The sequence below is a fragment of the Myotis nattereri genome (assembly GCF_964212035.1).
Source record: "Myotis nattereri genome assembly, chromosome: 15".
Taxonomy (NCBI): domain Eukaryota; kingdom Metazoa; phylum Chordata; class Mammalia; order Chiroptera; family Vespertilionidae; genus Myotis; species Myotis nattereri.
Window position 1 is genome coordinate 32446533 of NC_138090.1, and position 24661 is coordinate 32471193.

At 45.4% G+C, this 24661-nt stretch overlaps 1 protein-coding gene across 1 annotated transcript; it reads left to right on the plus strand.

Moving 5' to 3' along the window:
* Positions 1-679: 679 nt before the first annotated feature.
* Positions 680-2957, plus strand: LOC308531558 (major allergen I polypeptide chain 2-like; the record flags this gene model as incomplete). The annotated part of the gene is made up of 3 exons (XM_081108523.1): positions 680-743; positions 1253-1434; positions 2818-2957. The coding sequence occupies 3 exons, from the start codon at positions 680-682 to the stop codon at positions 2896-2898; spliced, it is 327 nt and encodes a 108-aa protein (XP_080964649.1). The 3' UTR covers positions 2899-2957.
* Positions 2958-24661: the final 21704 nt, after the last annotated feature.

The following is a 24661-nucleotide window of genomic DNA, read 5'->3' on the forward strand; positions in this document are numbered from 1 at the left end:
GGGAGTCAAGGAGGTGCCAAGGAATCTGCCCCCTTAAGGGTGAGAGGGAAACTGGTGGTGGGATCTGAAAATGGAGCATTACCAGCCCTGAGAAAACCTATGTGGCCACAAGTCCTGCAACTTCCCTGATAGTGAGTGACTCAGAGCTCAAGGACGGTGGCCATCCCTTCTTGGGGCCCCATCCAGCGACTGCAGCAGCTATGATGTTTAAGGGGCTCCAGTCAGGCCCAGCTCCCCATACTCACCTCAAGAAATTAAACCTGCCCGTCCGTTTTCCGGGTGATTCCTTGTTTAGCTATAGTGGCACAGACCCGCCTTGACCCCTCCTGTGATTTTTGTCTCTACATTTTGGGAGAGTATAGCATTTGGAGCCAGAATAGTGTGGGGGAAGGATGACCAGGAGATGTGACAGTTGGTGCTGGACAACAGAGCAGTTGGCTCAGAGTGAAGTAATTTGGAAATGTCAGCTCCGGTTGGTTTTTGGCAAAGGTAAAACCACATCATCTCCAGATTTGCTCTCAGTTTGCTTCCCACATTTAACACCCCGATGGCGGAGGGGCCACGTGTGCCAGCTCCTGCCCACAGGCTGTTGGAGTGCCTGGGGTGTGGGATGGGCTCAAGGAACTTGTTTATAAAGTAGCAGAAACCCTGCCCTGGGCAGAGCATTCCGGCAGCTGACATGATGAAGGGGACACTGCTTGTGCTGGCCTTGCTGGTGACCAGAGAGCTGGGCACCCAGATGGGTAAGAATAGGAAGGAGGGAAGAAATGGCCTTCTTGACCTTTGCCTTACTCTGTCTCACTCCCTCTCCCCATGATCTCTGCGCAGCTTCTAGCAAGAAATTTAGGGGTCAGCTGGGAGATCACTGCCCATGAGTCCTGCAGAAAGCCCCCGAGGTTTTCAGTCTTTCAATGGAGGGAGAGGTTTGAAGATGGAGGGGTCATCAGTTATGCACACATAGGGGGAGTTGGTTGGGGTAGTGGTGCTTATTTGAAGGGCTGGGATGTCGGGGGCCATGGTCAGGGGCAGAGGGGCTCTAGTCCTAGCCTCTCTCACTGCTCCTTTCAGCTGGGAGTGCCTCTTAGAGAATGTTTGCTCTGTCTGGGGTGTAAGCGGTCCTGGGAGAGGGCAGGTGTCCGTGGAAGGTGCGTCAGGACACACTGGCTATGTGATTACTTCCCAGTGGTGGGGAAACAGGAACCTCTTACCCTAGTGATTCCTTTGATGGGGTGTTTTTGTCTCTTGCCTTCAGCGGAATCTTGCCCTATTCTTTATGGAGTCTTTGCTACATTCGCTATTGGAAGGAAATCACTGTTGGATGCCACCCTTGATCTGGTCCACGCTACCCAACCAGAAAAAGTAGCCTTAGAAAAAATCCAGGATTGCTACAATGAGGCGGGAATTGAATCCAAGATCTTGGATCTGATCTTCATGGTAATTTACTTTCCTCCCCCAACCCTCGCTCTGGCGACATACATGCAGCATATTGCAAAATGCCACATACAAATAGACCATGACATCATGGGGTACATGACAGATAAGAGCTATAAACAGTCAAGCTCATAAATCTTAGCTCCACTCTACAGCATGTATAACATACAACCACGTTACATGCACATCCAACCTGTTCTTCTATCATGCATGTCCCTATTGTGCCGATTAGCTCACACACTGGAAAATAGGGAACTGATGCCAGTGTAACATAGAGAGTGTGTTGGCTCATGTGATTTTTCCCCAAATTAAGGGAGCTAACATTGCAGGAGAATTTTAACCTTTGGCAGGAGAGACTTCAGCTCCTGTACAAGTAGGAGTCCTGCTGCTCTATTTTAGAAAATTTAAAAACGAGCACTGCCCTGGCCAGTGGGCTCAGTGGTTAGAGTGCCAGCCTCTGCATGGAGAGTTGTGGGTCCAATTCCCAGCCAACAGCACGTACCTGGGTTACAGGTTTAATCCCCAGCATCAGTCAGGGGCGTGTGGGAGGCAATCAATCTCGATGTGACATATCAATGCCTTTCTCTCTCTCTCTCTCTCTCTCTCTCTCTCTCTCTCTCTCTCTCTCTCTCTCATCCTCCCCCCACACCTTGCCATCTTCCATTCTCTCTAAAAAATCAATGGAAAAAATATCCTTGGGTGAGGATTAACAAGAGAACAAAAACAAAAAACGAGCACCACTTTTAGACTCTTCCCAGAAGGGACTCGCTGGCTTTGCAAGGCTTCTGGCTTTCGGTCTGTTTCACTTCCTCTTGTGCCCACCTTGATGGCTCTTCTTCCGGCTCCGAGCCCCACTTCCACCTGCATTGTCGCAGTGTCCACAGCCAGAATTTCCACTATGTCATGGTAGTGCCAAGGCCCCTGAGGCAACTTCTACTTATGTGTAGCTGCTCACAGATACATCTCCTGACGAACTGTCTTTGTTACTGCTCTTTTTACAGTTACATAGATTTTGAACAATCTGTCTCTTACTCTATTTCCCCCAAAGTGTTGACTCTGCAAAATAAGGTTTTTCAAGAACTTCTTGCATTAATGTAGGCACACAGGGCACATGAGATTGCTTACAACACATGAATAAACATTCACCCGATGCACCTAACAGATGAGTCTTAGGTACAGGAGAGACCACAGAATACCTGTGCGGGGGCAATTAGGGGCCATCCTCATCCTGGCCTGACTGATCACAGCCCCTCTCCGGTGGTGGCCTGTGGTTCTTGCTGGAGATGGAGCTGAATCACCGGGGATGAGGAGTGGGGTGATCTGGGGAGATAGGATAGCCCTGCCGGGGGCTCAAGTCCTCTTCTCTTGTTATCGCCCTCTCTTTAGGGCACTATCACCACCAGCAAGGAATGCATCCAATACACAGTGGACAAGATAAAGAAGGATGTCACTGAACTTCTAGACTGAACTGTTTCTCTGAGCTCCGTCTTCCTGCCATTCTCACCTGAAGCTGGAATCCAGACACCTGTCCCCACGCTGTCTTCATCAGGCTGACTCTAATAAAGTAACTGCAGCTCAGATCTGTGTGCTGCGTCTGCGCTGTGTGCTGTGCGGGCAGTACGTGAGGCCTGGCAGGGGATGCTGGGAGGTGGTGAGGCGTGGCGTATGGTGAAAGCACGCAGACTGGAGGCAGGCAGAACCAGGATGAGCTTCGGCCCTGTCGCTGACAAGCTCTAGGACCTTGGACTAGTTGTTTTGTCTTTCTCAAGCTATCCCCTCATCCATAAATGGGCATTGTGTATGAGGATGAAGTTAAATAACAAATGTAATCCCAGACTTGACTAGCCTGGAAGGACAAAAATGTCAACAGCTACAGATGCATCTCTCTGACTCTGGCTTTTATTCAAACATTCATTTCACTCTTCCCCATGAAAGAGCTTGAACGGAGATTTCTCCAGTGCTTATCACACAGGTCTGAGGTGGAGGCGATGCAGGTAAACTGAAACTGTTGACCCTATCCTCCTCCCATCATCTTTTCTCACTTCTACGCTCCACCTGAGCAATGGAATCTCTCACCTGGATATCAGAGCTTCGGAGAAGGCATTTTGTGTAGGTGGATCACTGTCAAATTGAAGTTTCTGAGAATGAAGACTAGACCCTTCTATCCCACTGTCTTGCTGATGTCGCATGTACGCCTTAGTCTTTTTTAAAATATATTTTTATTGATTTCAGAGAGAGGGAGAGAAATATCAATAATGAGAATCATTGATCAGCTGCCTCCTGCACACCCCCTACTGGGGATCGAGCCTGCAACCCAAGCATATGCCCTTGACCAGAATTGAACCTGAGACCCTTCAGTCCAGAGGCTGGCATTCTAACCACTGAGCCAGACCAACTAGGGCTGTCTAGCTTAGTCTTTTTATGTCCTAAGCTAAATGGAAGAAAATGATTCATGCTATGTGTTCCTCCTGGCATCCAAATGATGCAGATTCCCGGAAAGGCATCATTTGTAGATGAAAACAAAGAAGATCAAAGAAATAACCTAATTGCTTAAATGGACAAAAATGGTATCACCTGATCTAAGTTGGGAATTCAGGTTTGATTGTCTCTGTCATCTGTGCTGTTTAATCACAAAGCTTCAAAAATTGTTCCTCGGGGTCTTGGATCCAGGCATGACAGTGGTAACAATACCAATAATAAGCAGCCACATCAGCAGGGATCATAACTGCCAACCTACACCTACTCAGGGAGAACAGATTCTGTTCTCATTTATGTCATACAGGAAGCCATTTGTTGGGTCCGAGCCCCTCTGCTAGGGATGGGACCTCCTTGGAAGCTGGGAACTGGGAGATGAGAGCAGCCACAGGTAGATGGGACGTGCTTTATTGCAAAGCAGCCAGCCACCCGCTGTTCAGGAGCACATTTTACACTAACTCAGACAAAAGAGGTTTCTTGCTAAAATAGTGACATCAGTGTCACATGATACATAGGAACACTGCACAGTGCATACAGTAAAACTGCTGTCATTGCCTTTGCACGTATGGCAAACAGGCCTTTAACATCCCGCGTACTCTGGGTAGGGTCCCCACACCATTTACTCTCGTAACAGCCCTGTGAAGTACGCTCTAAATTACCCATTTTACCAATGTGGAAACTAAAGTAGAGGCAGATCTCGTAACTTGCCTACAGGGTTGGGATTCACACTGAGTTATGGCTCCAGAGCTGTACACTAAGCAGAAGGTACCTCACAGCCCTGTCAGAAGCCAGCGGCTGTGGAGGAAACAGGCTGTGGAGGTGCAAGATGAATGAGAGGATTTAACCAAGGGAGCAGGAGAGCAAGGGAAAGGCTTTTTAAAAAAAACTTTGTTTTTGTGTTTTTTTATTGCTTTCAGAGAGGAAGGGAGAGGGAGAATTAGAAACATTAGTGATGAGAATCCATGATCAGCTGCCTCCAGCACACCCCCTCCTGGGGACTGAGCCTGCAACCTGGGCATGTGCCCTGACCAGGAATCAAACTGTGACCTGGTTCACTGAGCTACGCCCGCCAGGCAGGAAAGGCGTTGTTTCTTCATGGAGTAGTAAAAGACGCTGTTCCTTACAGTGAGAGCCCTATTACGCTGGATAAAGACGAGCACTACGTGAAAGCCAGTCTACACTTACTGGCTCATCTCATGTGAATCTGTTGGTCTGTTGTGCGGTATGACTTGAGAATAAAAGCTTTCCTACACTTGATGCTCTCCAGTGAATCTTCATGTGTTGACTGAAATTACAGTAGTAGCAAGTCTTTCCCATAGACTTTGCACTTAAAGGGGTATTTTTTTATCCAGTGTGAGTCATATGAATACAAGATGAGTTTGGTCGAAGGCCTTTCAACATTTATTGCATTCATGGGGCTTCCCTCCAATGTGAACTTTCATGTGTTGACGCAAATTGTACTGGGAGCAAAAGGTTTTCCCACATTCTTTGCACTTAAAAGGTTTCTCGCCAGTATGGATCCAACTATGCTGGACAAAACCAGAGTGGAAGGAGAAAGATTTTCCACATGTAGTGCATTCATAGGGCTTCTCTCCTGTGTGAATCCGCTGGTGCTCTGTGAGGTGTGACTTGCGACGAAAAGCTTTCCCACATTCACTGCACTCATAGGGCTTCACTCCCGTGTGAATCTGCATATGTTGACCCAAATTAAACTTGTAGCAAAATGCTTTCCCACAGTCTTTGCATACAAAGGGTTTTTCTCCAGTGTGAGTTTTCTGATGCTTAATTAAATTAGATTGATGGATGGCCTTTCCACATTTATTGCACTCATAGGGCTTCTCTTTAGTGTGATTCTTCATGTGTTGCCTGAGAGTAGAACTGTTGCGAAAGGTTTTCCCACACTCTTTGCACTCAAAAGGCTGTTCTCCAGTGTGAATCTGTTGGTGCTGCATGAGGTCTGATGTACAGCTGAAGGTTCTCCTACACTGTGCACACGCATAGGGCTTTGCTTTCGGATGAACATAGTCACGTGCAAGATCCCAATTCTTGGTGTTCCTGCATCCACTATATTCATAATGGTTCTTCCCAGTTTGATTCCTGGGGTCTTTTAGTCTGTGTGTATCACTGTTATGGAGAACACCGACTAGAGAGACTCGCTCCTGTAAAACCCTTGAGCGTAGACTATTATCTGACCCCAAATCATTGCATTTAGGGTTCATCTCTTTGTGGGGGTCTGTCACTGGCCTTAAGACTTCTTGCATTTCCGACAGCCTTTCCTGAGTTTTGGTTTTTCCAGCCTTGGAGTCCCTTGAAGCTCCCTGCCTCATCCATCCCCGATGTGAGGATCTCTCAGACAGAAGAAGCTGAGAAGTGGTAGTCTCTGATATTTCTCTGGCTCCTGAAAAGAAATAATAACACAAGAATGACTTACTAGTGATGCCAACATAAAGAAACAAAATTACTACTTTTTTTTTTTTTTATCAAAATCACTACTTTTATTAGAGAGAAAATGATGAAAACAATGTCTCTGTGCCTATTTTGTTTTCACATCTTTGAACCCCAGGTTTACAATTTGTTCTTTTCTCTTGCTTGAGCTCTTGTCATTTAAAAAAGGGAAACTAGGAGAAACCAAGATGGCGGCATAGGTAAACACCGGAGATTGCTGCCTCGAACAACCACCTCAAAAATACAACTAAAAGACGGAACGGACATCACCTAGAACCACAGGAAGGCTGGCTGAGGGGAAATTCTACAACTAGAAGGAAAGAGAACAGCATACCGAGACTCAGAGGAGGCGCAGTGCGGAAGTAAAATACTAAGGTGCGGAGGTGCATGCGGAGAGGGCTGGCAGCTGAGGGCGCAGTTGTCTTTTTCAATCGGGAGGGAGTCTCAGGCTCTGAGCTTCAGTTCCGGGCGAGTCTCTAGGGACCCAGACTCATACGGGAGAAGCGGGACTGTCTGGCAGCGGTCGGAACTCAAGGGCAGCTTTCTCTCCAAGGGGCTTGGAGTGATTACCAGGACATTGAGAAGCAAAGCCTCTGAGGGCATGACAGAGAGCAGCCATAACTGCTAGCCCCGCCCTGTTGATCCCATGGGACTTGCCCTGCCCAAGCCCTGCAGGGAGGCTTTTGCTGGATAGCCTCAGGCAAAGGCTAGATTAGCACCTCCCTAGATATCCAGGAGCCAGGAAAACCCAGAGGTCAGAGTGGGACCATCCAGTTTGAAGCCCCGTGGAAACATAAAGGACACACTCAGGAGGCAGACTCAGTGAGCACCAAAGCCCCATTGAAGCAAGTCTTGCCCCAGAGGAGTGTCCCCAGCACAGAAGTTCTCCCATTTCAGACACAGCTGATTCTCACAGCCAATTGGCCTGGAGGCCAATTCCTCCCAGTGATACCTACAACAATCAAGGCTTAACTACAACAAGACTGCACAAAGACCACAAGGGGGTGCACCAAGAGTGTCCTCCTCAGGTAATTGGGGAGGCTGAACCACTGGGCCCTAGAGGACACTTAGCACAGAAAACCACTGTATCAACACTGGGAAGCATAAAAAATGTGGAGACAAAGAAAAAGGACACAAATGACAGAAATGGAGGAAAGCAAACTACTGTATATAGAGTTCAAAACCACACTTTTAAGGTCTTTCAATAATTTTCTAGAAACTGCCAATAAACTTAATGAGATCTACAAGAAATCTAATGAGACCCTCGAGGTTGTGATAAAGAACCAACTAGAAATTAAGCATACACTGACTGAAATAAAGAATAGTATACAGACTCCCAACAGCAGACTAGAGGATCGCAAGAATCAAGTCAAAGATTTGAAATACGAAGAAGCAAAAAACACCCAACCGGAAAAGCAAAATGAAAAAAGAATCCAAAAATACGAAGATAGCGTAAGGAGCCTCTGGGACAGCTTCAAGCGCACCAACAATGAATTACAGGGGTGCCAGAAGAAGAGAGAGAGCAAGATATTGAAAACCTATTTGAAGAAATAATGACAGAAAACTTCCCCTACCTGGTGAAAGAAATAGACTTACAAGTCCAAGAAGCACAGAGAACCCCAAACAAAAGGAATCCAAAGAGGACCACACCAAGACACATCATAATTAAAATGCCAAGAGCAAAAGACAAAGAGAGAATCTTAAAAGCAGCAAGAGAAAGAAAGTCAGTTACCTACAAGGGAGTACCCATACGACTGTCAGCTGACTTCTCAACAGAAACTTTGCAGGCCAGAAGGGAGTGGCAAGAAATATTCAAAGTGATGAATGCCAAGAACCTACAACCAAGATTACTTTATCCAGAAAAGCTATCATTCAGAATTGAAGGCCAGATAAAGAACTTCACAGATAAGGAAAAGCTAAAGGAGTTCATCACCACCAAACCAGTATTATATGAAATGCTGAAAGGTATCCTTTAAGAAGAGGAAGAAGAAGAAAAAGGTAAAGATACAAATTTCGAACAGCAAATACACATCTATCAACAAGTGAATCTAAAAATCAAGTGAATAATCTGATGAACAGAATAAACTGGTGATTATAATAGAATCAGGGGCATAGAAAGGGAATGGACTGACTATTCTTGATGGGGAAAGGGGTGTGGGGGATGCGGGAAGAGACTGGACAAAAATCGTGCACCTATGGATGAGGACAGTGGGTGGGGAGTGAGGGAGGAGGGTGGGGTGGGAACTGGGTGGAGGGGATTTATGGGGGGAAAAAAGAGGAACAAATGTAATAATCTGAACAATAAAGATTTAATTAAAAAAAATAAAAAAGGGAAACTCAAGAGGGCGTGCTTGGGCACGGAACAGAGGATCTGGTGGGAGAACCCTCCTTACATTCCAGAGTCAAGGAGAGTGGACAGTATAAGGATGACATCACATACAGTAGGTTGGCTCTGAGAGGGAGCATCTCATCATGGTGCTAGGACAGCACAAGCAGAGACACCAATTTCCTTCCAGATGGGAGAGGGAAAGAGATCACAAGGGGTTTCCCAGGAGGTGTGCCAGCTGTTTCCTAATAGAGAGGCAGAAACCATCCTGACAGAGGAAGTGGAAGGGGTGCTGTGAAGGAGAAAGAATGTACAAAGTCCGTTCTGAGTGAGACATGGATGGCTAGGGAAGCTCAGCACATGAGAGGCTGTTGGTGGTATGGAGCTAGAGACAGACAGAGGCAGAGGGCAAGCAGATGCCCAGGACTCTGACTTGGGTGCCAGTGAGCACAGTCACTGCTATCCCCTGACAAGGTTTCCAAGGCAGAAGTGAGCACAATCTGAGGGGAGAGCTGTGCCAGAGAAACAGGCAAGTTAAAAGACACAAAACAGCTAGAAGAGGTCAATGGAGGAGAATGGGGGACATATGTAATACTTTCAAAAATAAAGATGAAAAAAAGACATAATCTGGATAGTGAACATTTTAAACACTTAATTAGAGGCATTATAAGAATGGAAATGTTAACAATCTAAGTGTTCATTCTTCCTCAGTGAATCTATTAATTCCATAAGCCCTAGATAAATTCACAACAGCGTTTTTCAGAGAACTCAAAAAGATAATTCTAGATCTTATGTGGAAGAGTAAAGGGACACAATTATAGGGCCAGATGATTTACTGCTAAATTCTACAAAACATTTAAGGAAGAAATTATAACAAATATCTAGTACCAATTCTATATAAGCTCTTCCAGAAAAAAAGAGGATGAAATACTCCCCATCTCATTTTATGAGGTCATTATTACCAAAACCAGATATTATTAAAATTATAAACTAACATTTCTCAAGATCATAGACACAAAAATACAGAATGATATATTAACAAACTGAATCCCAAATGTAAAAAAGAATGGAAAGTCCATGCAGGAATAAAAGGCTGGTTCACCATTTAAAAATAAATCCATGTAACTGACCCTATTAAAAGACTTAGGGCCCTGGCTGGTGTGGGTCAGTTGGTTTAAGCATCCAGGCGAACACCAAAAGGTAGCTGTTTTGATTCCCGGTCAGGGTACAAACTCGGGTTGGGGAGTTTGATCCTGGGTTGGGAGTGTGTGGGAGGCAACTGATAGATGTTTCTCTCTCCTTCTCTTTTTCACTTCCTCTCTCTCCCTTTTCTCTGAAAAAACAAACAAAAAACTCTGGGTTCTGGATTCTTTAAAAAAAGACTAAAAATGAAAACTATATGATCACATCAGCAGACAGAAAAATCAGTAAGTAAAACTCAACATCCAGTCATGATTTTTAAAAAGACTAAGTATAAATGTAATCATATGTGCAGAATTTATATGCTGAGAACTACAAAATGTTGGTGAAAAAAATCAGAGCATCCCATATAATAAAGAGGTAATATGCAAATTGACCCTCATGCCATCACAAAATGGCGATATGCACAGTGGAGGCGGGCCAGCAGGGGCGGGGTCAGTGGCTGCTCCATGCAGCTTCTGCCGGGGTCCCTGCGTCCCTGTGGGGACGCGGGGGTCCCGGTGGCCGCTTTGCGCAGCTTCTGCCAGGGTTTCCGCAGCCCCGTGTGCATGCCACGGGGGCTGGGCCTGGCAGCTGCTGCCCGCGGCCCAGAGGCGGGGCATTGGGGTGGCACTCCAGGACTTGGGGCCGTCCCGTGGTGCGCCGGCCATGTGGGGCAGGGCTCCAGGACTCAGGACAGTTCCATGGCGTGGGGAGTGGGGGTGGAGTGATCCTGGGTCTCGTGCGATTTCGCGCGACAGGTCACGAGTATCTAAATAAATGGAAAGATATTCTATGGTCATGGGTTGGAGTATGCAGTACATGCTCAGTTGTTGAGTGTCGACCTAGTTTGATTCCTGATCAGGGCACATGGCTGGGTGGTGGGCTCAATCCCCAGTAGGGAGCGTAAAGGAGGTGGCCAATCAATGATTCTCTCTCATTATTGATGTTTCTATGTCTTTCTACTTCTCCAGTCTTCTCTGAAATCAATAAAAAAATATATATTTTAGAATCTTACTGGGATTACAGAACAAAGAAAAAAAATTTTAAAAAAAGATATCAACTCTCCCTAATTCTTTAGATTAAACACAATCCCAATAAAAATTCCATCAAGTTCCTTTTGAAGATATATAAAATGTATGTGAAAAGGCAAAGGCTATCGCATTGACAAAATAATTCAGAAAAAGAACAAAGTCAGAGAATACACCTTACCCAATTTAAAACCAACTATGAAGTTATAGTAATCAAAACCGTGGTGTTGGCAAAAGTAAATACACACATAGATCAGTGAAACGGAACAAAGAGCCTAGAAATATTACCCTCAAACATAGTAAACTCCTTTTTGAAAGATGCATAGTCAGTTCAATAGGGAGATAGTCTTTTCAACAAATGGCTCTGGATGTTCACATGGGGTAAATAATATACCTTGACACACACCTCACATCTCATAGAAAAAATAACACAAAGTGGATCATAGACTTAAATATAAAAACATAAAATTTTTAAAGAAACACAAAGGAGAAAATCTGTGAGACCAGTGTTTGGCAATGAATACTTTGATATGAAAAGAAAAACACAGTCGAAACCAGTTTGGCTCAGTGGCTAGAGTGTCGGCTTGCGGACTGAAGGGTCCCAGGTTCGATTCCGGTCAAGGGCATGTACCTGGGTTGCGGGCACATCCCCAGTAGGAGATGTGCAGGAGGCAGCTGATCGATGTGTCTCTCTCATGGATGTTTCTAACTCTCTATCTCTCTCCCTTCCTCTCTGTAAAATATCAATAAAATATATTTTTTTAGCCATAACTGGTTTGGCTCAGTGGATAGAGCATCGGCCTGTGGACTGAAGGGTCCCAGGTTCGATTCCGGTCAAGGGCATGTACCTGGGTTGTGGGCACTTCCCCAGTAGGGGATGTGCAGGAGGCAGCTGATCGATGTTTCTAACTCTCTATCTCTCTCCCTCTCTGTAAAAAATCAATAAAATATATTAAAATATATATATATATATATATTTAAAAAAAAAAAGCACAATTGTTGAAAGGAAAAATTCAGCTTTAGTAGTAAATTGAGCTTTACCAAAATTAAAAATGTTTGCTCTATTGTTAAAAGAATGAAAATACATCCCTGGCTAATTTGGCTCAGTGGATAGTGCGTCAGCCTGTGGACTGAAGGGTCCCAGGTTGGATTCTGGTCAAGGGCATATGCCCAGGTTGTGGGCACGATCCCAGCAGGGGGTGGGCAGGAGGTAGCCGATTGAAGATTCTCTCTCATCATGGATGTTTCTATCTCTCTCTCCCTCTCCCATCCTCTCTGAAATCAATAAAAAATATATTTTTAAAAAAATAAATGAATGAAAATACAAGCCACAGATTGAAATAAAATATTTGCAAATCACAATAAAGGACTCATATCGAGAATAGAGAATACTTAGAGCTCAATATAAGAAAATAATAACAACAACAAAATGAGCAGAAGATCTGAACAGATAATTCACAAAAGAAAATATATGGATAAAAAGTGAGCATGTCATTGTCAATCACTTGTCATTAGAGAAAAAAATTAGAACCACAATGAGTTATCTCTACAAATGTTAGAAATGGCTAACATTAAAAACACACACACACATAAAAACCAAAAACCCTGGCAATACCAAATGCTGGTAAAGATATGGAATGAGGAATTCTCACTCATTACTGGTGGGAATGCCAAATGCTATAGCCATTTTGGAAGGCAATTTGTCAAGTTCCTAAAAAGTTCAAGCAATCCAATTCCTAAATGAACTGAAACCTTATGTTTATACAAAAACTTGTATGTGAATTATTACAGCAGACAGGACTGTGAATGGATAAACAAACTGGTACATACCCATATACTGTGATACTATTTGGAAACAAAAAATGCCGGGAGCCGGTCCATGCTTGCTGTTTCAAGGGCCTGGCATATATGTCATACTGTTCTTAATATGTTTGCTCACCTTTTTGGCACTAGTGTTTTAACCAAGGTCTCTGAGAAAGGTTGTTTCCCCAGGTAGGGATTTTCCCCTGAAGTTAGGGAGGGAATAAAACCTCTTAACTAACTGCCAGGTGGGTAATTAATCACTTTAACTATGAACAATCATGCTTAAGCTACATAATCTTTACTCCCTGGAATGGAGATAAGAAACGCCCTAACCTTTGTAATAGAGATTGATAGGATTGAATCAACTGGTATAAATACAGATGTAACAAGACAGCAAGAGACAGAACTTAGAACACAGAACTTAGAAGACAGAACTAAGAAGACAGAAGGAAGAAGAGAGAACCTACACAGAACCTACAGACAGAAGAACTTTGCTGGAGAGAACATGGCAAAAGATCCTGGACTGAACCTGACTACAGAAATTGGCAAGAGAACCTGACTAGAACCTGGTGACTGAACCTGGCTGGAGAACCTGGACAGAACCTGGCTGGAGAACCTAGCGAGGGAACTTGGCTACAGAACCTGGCTGGAGAACCTGGACAGAACCTGGCTGGAGAACCTAGCAAGAGAACATGGACACAGAACCTTCACTGGAGATCCTGACCAGAACTTGGCTAGAGATCCTGGCTAGGCTGCTGATCGTCATTCCTTCTTCGCCGACTCCGTCCACACCTTTGGGGACCCCTGGACCCGCTGGGGTTGGACCCCAGGAAAAAAAGAATGAACTGTGGATTCACTCAATGATGTGGATGAATATTAAATGCACTTTGCAAGCCCCCACTGCCTGTGTCTGTCTCCATTGGGTGGGAATGGCTGGGGAGAGAGGGGGGTCAATTGGGGAAAAGGGAGACATATGTAAAACTTTAGACAAAAATAAAAAATAAATAAAAATAAATTTTTCCCCAAAAATAAATAAATAAATGCATTTTGCAAGTGAAAACGCCAGATTCAAAAGTGTTACAGATTCCATTCACATAACATTTGAAAAGAGGAAAACCATGGAGACAACACAGACTATATGCCAGTGAATGCGGAAGGGGAGAGTGGTTGACTATATAGGAGATGCCAAGGGTCATTTGTATATAACGAAACTATATTGTATTTTACTGGGCTGGACAGTACATGCCTCTATGCATTTTTCAAAACCCAAAGAACTGTACATCACAGTGAGTGAATATTAATGTGTTCAAATTAACAACAACAATAACACCCCAGGATGTCAGGGGATTCCAGAATGGAATGCAGACTGTGAGAAATTAACTTGAGTGAATTGTAAAGGTGTGTATGGCATTACCTCAGTGAAGAAGGTGGGGGAAAAACAAGTACTTTTGGAAAATGGTGTTTTGACAGTACACTGTAAGGCTAAAGACAAAAATAACTACAGTTGACCCTTGAACATGGGGATGGGGAAATTTAGGGGTACCCACCACCCACCCAGTGGAAAATGCACATATAAATGAAATCATCTCTGCAAATGTGAATTCCCAATCACGGATTCAAAATATGTATGTAAATATTATACTCTAGTTAGTAATCTGTTTCCCAGGGAGACTACTTCACAAGTATAATGGAATTGAAAAAATAAGTTAATAAGTGGTAGATAATGGAAGCCAGGTTTTCATGGTCACAGAAAGAAGTTGCAAATAAGCAAAGAAGGAAAGGCTAGAATGAATCATGTCAAAGATTGAGGTTATTAAGAACAGAGTTCAACTATATGCAACCACAAGAATGAATCTCAGAGACATACTAGAATATATAGTCGGGTTCCATTTACAATAATTCTAGAGCAGTCACAATGAACCTATGGTGACAATCTAGATAAGGTGACCTTTCCAGGACAGAGCAGCGGAGCCTCCTGACTTGCTGGAAGCACTGTGCGTGTCTGCCCTAGGTGGGGGCTGCTCGGGCTTGTAGCTATGTAAAAATCCATCAGTGAGCTCTAAGATATGTGCATATTGCTGGATGCAGGTAAAAAACTAGAAGAAATAAGAGTAGTGGGGCTAAGGAAGTCAAGTGTAGGCAACTTTTCCAAGAATAAGACAACTCCTCCAAGAGTTTGGCTGTACAAATGTATTAGTCAACGTTTAGAAACTGCCATGGAGCCAGGACTGTTTTGTGTGTTTTATTTTCCCCAAGCAAGCACCCTGAGCATGGGTTTTTGTTTTGTTATGTTGAATAGAGGTAGGTAAAAATAGAAAAGAGCCTGGCCAGTGTGGCTCAATGGTTGAGCATCAACCTATGAATCAGGTCAGGGTTCGATTCCTGGTCTGGGCACATGCCTAGGTTGCAGGCAGGATCCCCAGTGTGGAGCATGAAGGAGGCAGCTGATCAATGATTCTCTCTCATTGATGTTTCTCTCTCTCCCTCCTGCTTCCTCACTGAAAAAAAAAAAGAAAAAAGAAAGAAACAGAAAATAAGTGAAGAAGTGAGGTCCCAGGGAAGGCAGGAGATGTGAGTTAGTCTCTGGCACAGGAAGTGGGCACGGCAGGGGGCAAGATCTCTTCCATAGAGAAAGGGAGCTACAGGTATGAGACAGACAGATGGACCTGTCAGTGGAGGAGCAAGAGCAGGACATGAAGTGGGTTGTATGCTGAGACATCAGTGGCTCAGGGATTGGTCAGTTTGGATCAATGGTTGAGTGGGTGGGAGAGCTGGTATAGGAGACGGCTGACCAGAAACAAAGAGCAGGTGTGGGCCGACCAGTTAGCAGTGTGCTGGCATCACACTGGCAGTAGGTGATGAGGGCTTAGACTAGGATGTTAGTGGTGGAGCTCATGGAGGCAGTGGATTCACTTGATGTGAAAAACAAAATAAGCAAGATGAGGATGGCTGGATGCTGGGCTGGACGGAGGCAGAGTGCTATGGGTTTGGCCAAGGTTGTTTCCCCCTTCTCGACTGTCTGAGTGACAGGTCATCCAGTGCAAGTAGAGGATGGAGGAGTGGGCAAGATCGTGATTTCCTTCTAGGCATGACGAATCTGATGGAACATGTGGAATATAATTGAAAAATAAGTGTTTGGAAGGGACTCAGCTGGGCTGAGGAGGGGCTGGTGAGAGACACTCACTGGCAGGCTGAGCAGGAGAGGGGCGAGACCATGGCTCTGCAGTGCTGCCAATCAACACACTCGATGACTCCAACTGCCTTCAGCAGCTGAGATGTAGGACAGACAGATGCAAATGTCACCTTGAGGTTTTACAGTAAAAGAGGGGCAGGAAGCCAATGGAGCCAGGGACTGCTTCTGCCTGACAAACAGGAGGATGGAAGAATGGATGCAGAAGGGTGGGAACAGATTACAGGCAGATATAGTAAGATAGGCTCTTTTTCTTCTGAGTCCAGAATGACATGTGAGGTACTATGCTTTGTGATTGATATCATCACATGAAAGATCCTAACAGCTGACTTTTTTTGAGCTCCTAACTACACCTTAGGCATGGTGCTAAGCATTTTCATGCATTCACGATTATACCTTCAAAGAGCCCAATGAGTTTGAAAGTATTTCTACTTTTTTCAAGAGTAGGCAGAGTAAACCAAACCCATGTGCCTTCTCCTTGGGCACACAGCTGAATCCTACCTCCCTGCTACATCCAGAGGGAGGGCCAACCGCTGAGTCCTCAATCAGAATGCGAGGTGAAGTGATGCATGTGTGCAGCTGGACTCTACCTTCCTCTCATGAGCCCTTTGCAGCAGAATGATGCCAGGGTGACCATGAAGCCACATATGGATGACAAAGGGCACATGGTCTCTGAACAACTGTGTGAATGAACTCCCAGGCTGACCCACATGGACCCTGTTATGATTGAGAAAAATATTTTTCATGTGTTGAGCCACTGACATGTTGGAGGTTATCTGTTACTGCAGTGAGCATTAGCTGAGCCTGACGTAGCTAAACGAGGCCAACCAATTGGAGCCAGAGCCTCACTCTTACCTGACAGACGAGGTTCTTCATCTGGCGGCAGTAAAGAATGTGTTGAGGAGGGAGGACAGAAGGACACCAAGACACCCAGGCACCCAAGGAGGCCGCAACAAGGAGCTTCCCACGGAGTTCCAGAGGCAACAGTTAGGCTGCCACAACACCCACTGTCTACATCTTGGCCACCCACCTGCACAGGCACTTCGGGAGAGGCCTCTCTTCACAATCCATAGCTCCTGCCTGTGCTCCGATAGGTGGACAAGCTCTGATTTGGGGACTGGGTATCCTGTTTGTGGAGAAAGAAGTAAGATACACACATTTTAGCAAAATCAAAAAGAAATGGCTCAGTGCTGTCTGGGACTTCACGATAGAGAAGACTGTGGAGTGAGGCTGCTCTTGTCCAAGTTGATCTGCAACCGGGAACCAACGCAAGAATGCCGTCATTGGGTCCTAAACACCGAATAAGGCGGTGCTTCCTCTATGCCGATCCGCCTCCCTTGACCTCCATCCTAGAGAATCCCTAAAATTGTTCCGATGTAGTCACAGGACCCACGTGCACCAGTGCTCTAAGAACAGCATGACCACTGCTACTGACTGCTTTTCTTTACACTGGCCCACTTTAATTTTATCTTAATACCTGCCTTTAAAAAGGAAATCCTGTGTCAATTTGAGAAATTGAAAAACTAGTTTCATTCACCACAAATGGAAAGTTACTATAAGAAAATCAAAATAGTACTATTTAAAAAATATTTTATTGATTTAAGAGAGGAAGGGTGAGGGAGAGATAGAAACATCAATGATGAGAGAGAATCATTGATTGGCTGCCTCCTGCACACCCCCCACTGGCGATGGCAGGTGCCCTTGACCAGAATTGAACCTGGGACCCTACAGTCCGCAGGCCAACACTCTATCCACTGAGCCAAACCAGTTAGGGCCAAAACAGCACTATTAAGTCTCAGTGAACTCACACTGCTTGCTCAGGGCTGTGAGTCTGAGGCTGTCTCCTCTGTTGAAGAGGGAAATTACCAATAGTCAAGGGGCATTTAGAAAGACTCAGCTTGGCCCTGGCCGGGTAGCTCAGGTGGTTAGAGCATTGTCCCCCTACTCCAAGGTTGTGGGTTTGCTCCCTGGTCACGGCACATACAAGAATCAACCAATGAATGAATAAGAAAGTGGAACAACAAACTGGTGTCTCTCTCTCTCTCTCTCTGTTCCTCTTTCTCTAAAATAGAAAACAAACAAAAAAAGACTTAGCAAAAAATAAATACTTTCTCCCTTAACCGGGAAGGGGAGATGGGGGGGAGTCTGGCCCATAATAAGGCCCGCAAAATCATTTGGTCTGGCCCTGCTAAGGCATTAAATTTTAATTAAATGTTTGACCAAATATAGCAGGCTAGTTAAAAAAAATTTTTTTTTTCTTGTTTAAAGTATTATATATGTCTCCTTTTTCTCCCACCGACCCCTCCCCGGCCACTCTCACTCCCTAGAACAGGCTAAATTTTAAGTTGATAATTGTGTATGGTCCTTGAATGATGTTATAAATATCATAAAAATGGCCCCTGGGGAAAAAAAGGTTCCCCACCCCTGCCCTAAAACCATCAGCAAGCAGGAAAGAAAAAAAAGGGAATGGCTTTCTCCGATTGCTCATCAATGCCATTTGTTGTGTTTGTACCCCCTAAAATGATCTCCCATGCCAAGAGAGGATCATGGCCCAGACTTCTGGACACAAGGGATAAACAGGTAGGCATCAGAGGTCAAAGAAGTCTTTTAAGCATTTTTTTTTAAATTCTCACCTGAGGATATTTTTCTTTTGATTTTTTGAAAGATTGGAAGGGAGGGAGGAGGTAAGGGGAGAGAGAGAAACATCAATGTGAGAGTGACACATCGATTGGTTGTCACCCGAACATGCCCTGATGTAGGCCAGGGATTGAGCCTGCAACCAAGGTACGTGCCCTTGACCAGGAATCGAACCCGAGACCCTTCAGTCTGAGGGCTGATGCTCTAACCACTGAGCAAATGGTCAGGGCCAAAGAAGCCTTTAAAATGAATTGTTGTTTAGAACAATAACCAGTAGGACTCACACCTCCGGGTGTGCTGTCTGGTTCACTCATTTCTGAACAACATCCTATTACTCATGGGTCCTCCTGACTGGGCTGTAAACCAATCAGGTTTGGCTACTCAGCTTCCACCTCATGGGAACCTGGAGAAGGGACAGTCTAAGCCAGCCTGTGCTGAAGTCCAGGTTGAGAGGTAAAGGGAAGTGTGGGCTCGGGACATCTGTGCAGAGACGGCCAAGTGGAAAGGAAGAGAGAGAATGAAAAAAAGTATATACAGAGAGAAGCAGAGACAAGGAATTGGGGGCTTCTTAGAGCAAGGACAGGAGTGGCCATTTCCAGCTGCCAACTGCCCGTGGCAGAAAGAGCCAATCTGCTGAGACCCACAGAGAGACGTGAGGAACAGAAGTCTCCGGGGCAAGGCCTAATCAGATTCCTTCACTTTCTGGCTTTAACTCTCATGATGCCGACTGCACATCTTGCCCTTGGATGTTAAAGAAACCCATGTTTCCTCCTACCAATCCTTCTCCTTTGGTATCTGAGCCATTCGGAAGAGAACTACATTTCTTGCCCAAAATTTCCTGTAGAAGATACAGGGAGACAGACAGGAGAACATGAAACCAACACACACTGGGGCTGCGGGCGGGAGAGAGGGAGTCTTGTGGAAATCTGAACACGAGGTGGAATGAAGGAGGCTGTAGGTCCCCACAGAAAGGAGCAGTGAGGCCTTACCCAGAGAGACCAGGAGCCTGCAGATTTCCAGCATCACTTCCCTGTATAGGGTCCTCTGGGCAAGGTCCAGCTGCTCCCACTCGTCCTGGGTAAAGGTCACTGCCACATCCTTGAAGGTAACTGATGTCTGAAAAGTCAAACAGAGGTAGCTTCGTTGGCCCAGGGCCAGTCAGATAAGATTAGAGCCTCATGTCCAGTCGTTTGTAAAGGACCATAGAGCCCTGAGTGGTATGTGAGCACATGAGCCCCTTCCCAAGCTCCAACTCCCCCTCCACCCTGTGGGAATATAATGACGGCCCTCTGTAAGTGGACTGTGGGACCCCGGAAGCCTGGCAGCTCCTCGGTCACGGAATGGCCAAAAAGAGCCTGTGCCGGATGTGAGCCTGGACTGGAAACAGCTGGTGTTTTAATCACACAGCTTGCTCACGAGCCGGTCCACCCTGCATGCACAATTTGTGACTCTATGTAACCCTGTACTACCAAAGCCTGTGTGTGGCGGAGACTTCACCGACAGGCCACCCCCAATATGCACTAAGTCCTCATAAATACTGTCTTTCACAGCCAGTCCTCTGAGTAATTTCCTTGAAATTGGCAAGCAGGACTCAGACCTCAGCTCTTTGCATAACAAGCCCCAAGGCCAGTATCATCGAGCACTTCCTAGGAACCTCACTCTGTCCCAGGTCCCAAGGACTCAGACACTGCTGTGGACCAAATGTGGCTGTGTTAGAGACAAAAGCTTTCTACGCGGGAACCATTCACCAAACACAGGACAGTGGCAAGGCCGAACGGCCCAAGAGGCATAGACAGCAAGCCCTTTGAGAATGAAGAGGAGCACGAGGACATGACAATGATCAAAGCACCATCACGACAAAAGCAGCAGCGGCAGAGCCTCGCTGGTCCTTACCACATTCCTGCGCCAGGTGGGGCTTCACATGCCATACTCTAGCAATTACACATTCCCGCCCTGGAGCTAGATTCCGATTTTGAATATAGTCTACTGGGAATGATTCTTGCCTGATCTGCAATCTGGGGGAAGTTAACTTATTTTCCTGAGCCTCAATTTCTGCATCAACACTGTAACAGTTCCCACCTCACTAGGTGGTTGTGAGAATTAAGGAAAAAATGTTCACGAGGCAAACTGCAGTGCCTAGCACATGTCAGTGCTCTATGTGTTTTTCCTACTTTCATTACTCCACCCACAGCTGTGATGCAAACACCATCATCATCTCCACAGCAGTCAATGAGGCTCAGGCAGCTCTAGCAAGTCACCTGGAGTCACATGTCCCAGGAACACAGACAGAATTTGAACATCTGTAAAACACACACAACCTCACCCTCCTGAGGCACATCTCAGAGACATTCCCTGGCCTGTACATACACTTCCATCTGGCGGGAAGGTCCGCCATGCCCCCTTGTTCCCAAGTCCACATGCCAAAGGGACACTTCCTGCCTTGCAAAGTTTTCATTAGTTGTAATCTCTAGGCCCCCAGTGCACTATGGGTGGAAAGGTGATTAAGAATGCACATTCCGAAATTAAATAAATAAATAAATAAATAAATAAATAAATAAAAGAAAAAAAAGAATGCACATTCCGCCCTGGCTGGCTTGGCTCAGTGAATAGAGCATCGGCTTGTATACTGAAGGGTCCTAGGTTCTATTCTGGTCAGGGGCACATGCCTGGGTCCCCAATGCGGGGCGTGCAGGAGGCGGCCAATCAGTGATTCTCTCTCATCATTGATGATTCTATCTCTCTCTTCCTTTCTCTTCCTCTATGAAATGAATAAAAATATTTTTTTTTTTAAAAAAAGGAGAATGAACGTTCCGATGGTCATTGTACGGTGTGTTGACTTTTGGCTATTTAGTTCTGTGACCTTTGGCAGGTCTGAAGTTCCTCTCCTATAAAGCAGGGATGATAAACGAACCTAACTCTGAGGTAGGGTACTCCACTTCAGCACAGATCAAGTGCTAAATGAAGGCCAGCTGTTTGCTTGTTTTAGTTATTTTTTCTCTTTGCTCCCAGAATACTCCGGGGTGAAAAATCAACTAAACCCCATCTCTACTTCTGTAACTGTACCAGATTCTGTGCACAAAGATTTCAGAAGATGGGCAAGTGGGAATGGGGATATCTAGAACTAGCAGAAAAGCCAGGGAAAGACCCATCTAAGAGGTGACACTGGACAGAGTTGGGAAGAAGGTAAAGAGGCAGCCCTGCAGCGATCTGGAGGCAGTTTTCCAGGCTGAGGAAATTGCATGGGCAAAAGCCTGGAAATGGGAAAGAGCTTGGAATGTTCAAGGCCGCTTAGCTGGAGAGCAATGAGCAAGGAGGAAGGGAAGGAGAGAACTGAAGGGGAAGGGACAGAGGTGGATGTAGTAGGGCCTTGCAGGCTAGTCGAAGCATCCAGAGAGGAGTCACTCACTCATTAACCACTTATGGAGCACTGATTACAGGCCCTGTACTGTTCCAGGTCTGAGGAGAAGGAATGCAAAATACTGTTTTGAATGGCCCTAAGGATTCTACAGACAAAACAGGATGAGGGTAACAAATTGAGATGACTTAAATGGGGTAGGTGGGGAAGGCCTCTCCAAGGAGGGGACATTGGAGGGAGCATGAAGTGAAGTAAGAAAGGGAAACATGTGGAGGACAAATAAATACAAGTCTTGACAGTAATGAGGTTATGACAAAAGTAAAGATGGTGCCGTGCCAGAGAGCAATACAGGACCTGTTGTGTGTTTACATCTAAAGACACAGCCCTAAGCAATAAATAAATAAATAAATAAATAAATAAAGAAAGAAAGAAAGAAAGACACAGCCCTGGTACACCATCATTACTGATGTTTATATAAGAAACATCCAAACCTGTAGAGAATTTTTGTAAGACTTTATTTGAGCCAAAACTGATGACAACTGCTGGAAAGCAAGATCTCAAATGTTTTCTCGATGCAGTTTTTAAGGAGGGAGCTTATATTCCTTTTAATTGGTGTTTTGGATTTTTTAGGATATATTCCCAGAAGTGGGATCGCTGGGTCAAAAGGCAGTTCGATTTTTAATTTTTTGAGGAAACTCCATACTGTTTTCCACAGTGGCTGCACCAGTCTGCATTCCCACCAGCAGTGAACTAGTGTTCCCTTTTTTCCATATCCTCGCCAGCATTTGTTGTCTGTTGATTTTTTGATGATAGCCATTCTAACATGTGTGAGGTGATATCTCACTATGGTTTTAATTTACATTTCTCTGATGATTAGTGACTCTGAGCATTTTTTCATATGTCTCTTGGCTATCTGTATGTCCCCTTTGGAGAAATACCCAAAAAAACCCAATCAGAAAGAATGAATGCACCCCTATGTTCATAACAGTGTTATTTACAGTAGCTAAGATTTGGAAACAGCCCAAGTGCCCATCAATAGATGAGTGGATAAAAAAGCTGTGGCACATCTACGCTATGGAATACTATTCAGGTATAAAAGAAGGGACCTCTTACCCTTTGGGACAGCATGGATGGAACTGGAAAATATTATGTTAATTGAAATAAGCCAATCTGAGAAAGACAAATATTACATGACCTCACTTATTTGTGGAATCTAATGAACAGAATGAATCGACAACAAAGTAAGACCCAAAGCATGGAGGCATGGAACAAACTGACATATCTCCCTGTGGGGTTACGGAGATGAGAAGAGATAAACCAAAGAACTTATATGCTTACTAGAGGCACGGTGCATGGATTCATGCACTGGTGAGGTCCCTCGGCGTGGCCTGTGGGGATCTGGCCGAAACTGGCAGTCCAATGCCACCTGCTGCTCCTGCCTGCCACTTCCGCTCATCCCGATCCTGCTGCAGTCAGTCCCCATTGGGAAAGGCTCGCACCGCCACAGCAGCGCTCACCAGCCGTGAGCCCTGTGTCTGGCACCCATCGGTCAGCTGAGGGGCACTTCCACTGTGGGAGCACACTGACCACCAGGGGGCAGCTACTGGTCAGTGCGGGTCATAGCAACTAGTTGACTGGTCTTAAGGTTGTTCAGTTGTTCGGTCCTTAGGCGTTTATATATATAGATAGGCATAGCCCATAGACACAGGCAATAGAGTAGTGAAGCCATGAGGAGGGTGGGTAGGGGCTGGGAGGATGGGAGTAAAGGGAGAGAAAAGGGGAAATATCTATAATACTATCAACAATAAAAAGTATATATATGTGTGTGTGTGTATATATATATAAATATATTTTTATTGATTTCAGCAAGGAAGGGAGAGGGAGAGATAGAAACATCAATGATGAGAGAAAATCATTGATCGGCTGCCTTCTGCATGCCCCGTACTGGGGATCAAGCCCGCAACCCTGGGCATGTGCTCTTAGCCAGAATCGAACCTGGGACCCTTCAATCCACAAGCCTACACTCTATCCACTGAGCCAAACTTGCTAAGGCTAAAAAGTATATATTTTTTAAAAAAGGAGTTTGCCTAATTTACTCCAACAATGTAATGTACATTTTGGAAAAATAGGGTAAATAAAACAAATCTTATATAATAAAAGAGAAACATGCAAATTAATCATCCCTCCGCTATGCTCAAGCCACACCCACCAGCCAATCAGGAGAGAGTATGCAAATCAACCCAGCTAAGATGGCGGTGGCTATGCAGCTGGAGCGAGCAGGAGGCTTGGGTTGCCCCCGGTGATGGAGGAAGCCAAGCTTCCCGCCTGCCCTGGCCAGAACCTCGGCTCCGCTCAAGGCTACAAAGTTTCAATTACAGAAGATACCTCACCCAGACTGGCCAGGCACCCCAGCGGGACTCCCCCACCCTGAAGGAGCTGTGGGCAGCCTGAAAACGGCCCTCAGCCCCTCACCCAGGCTGGCCACACCTCCATGGGGTAAGGGTCCCTGCTGGGGGGCTTGGCCAGCCTGCAAACAGCCATCAGCCCCTCATCCAGGCTAGCCAGGCACCCCAGTGGGACCCCTACCCTGATCTGGGACACCCTTCAGGGCAAACTAGCCGGCTCCCACCCATGCACCAGGCCTCTATCTATCTAATACTAGACAAACATGGTAATTGACCATACCTTCTCTATGCCTCCCAATGGCTAATCAGCATGATATGCAAATTAGCCGCCACAAAGATGGCAGCTAATTTGCATACTGCAGGCAGGGCGGGACAGCGTGAGCC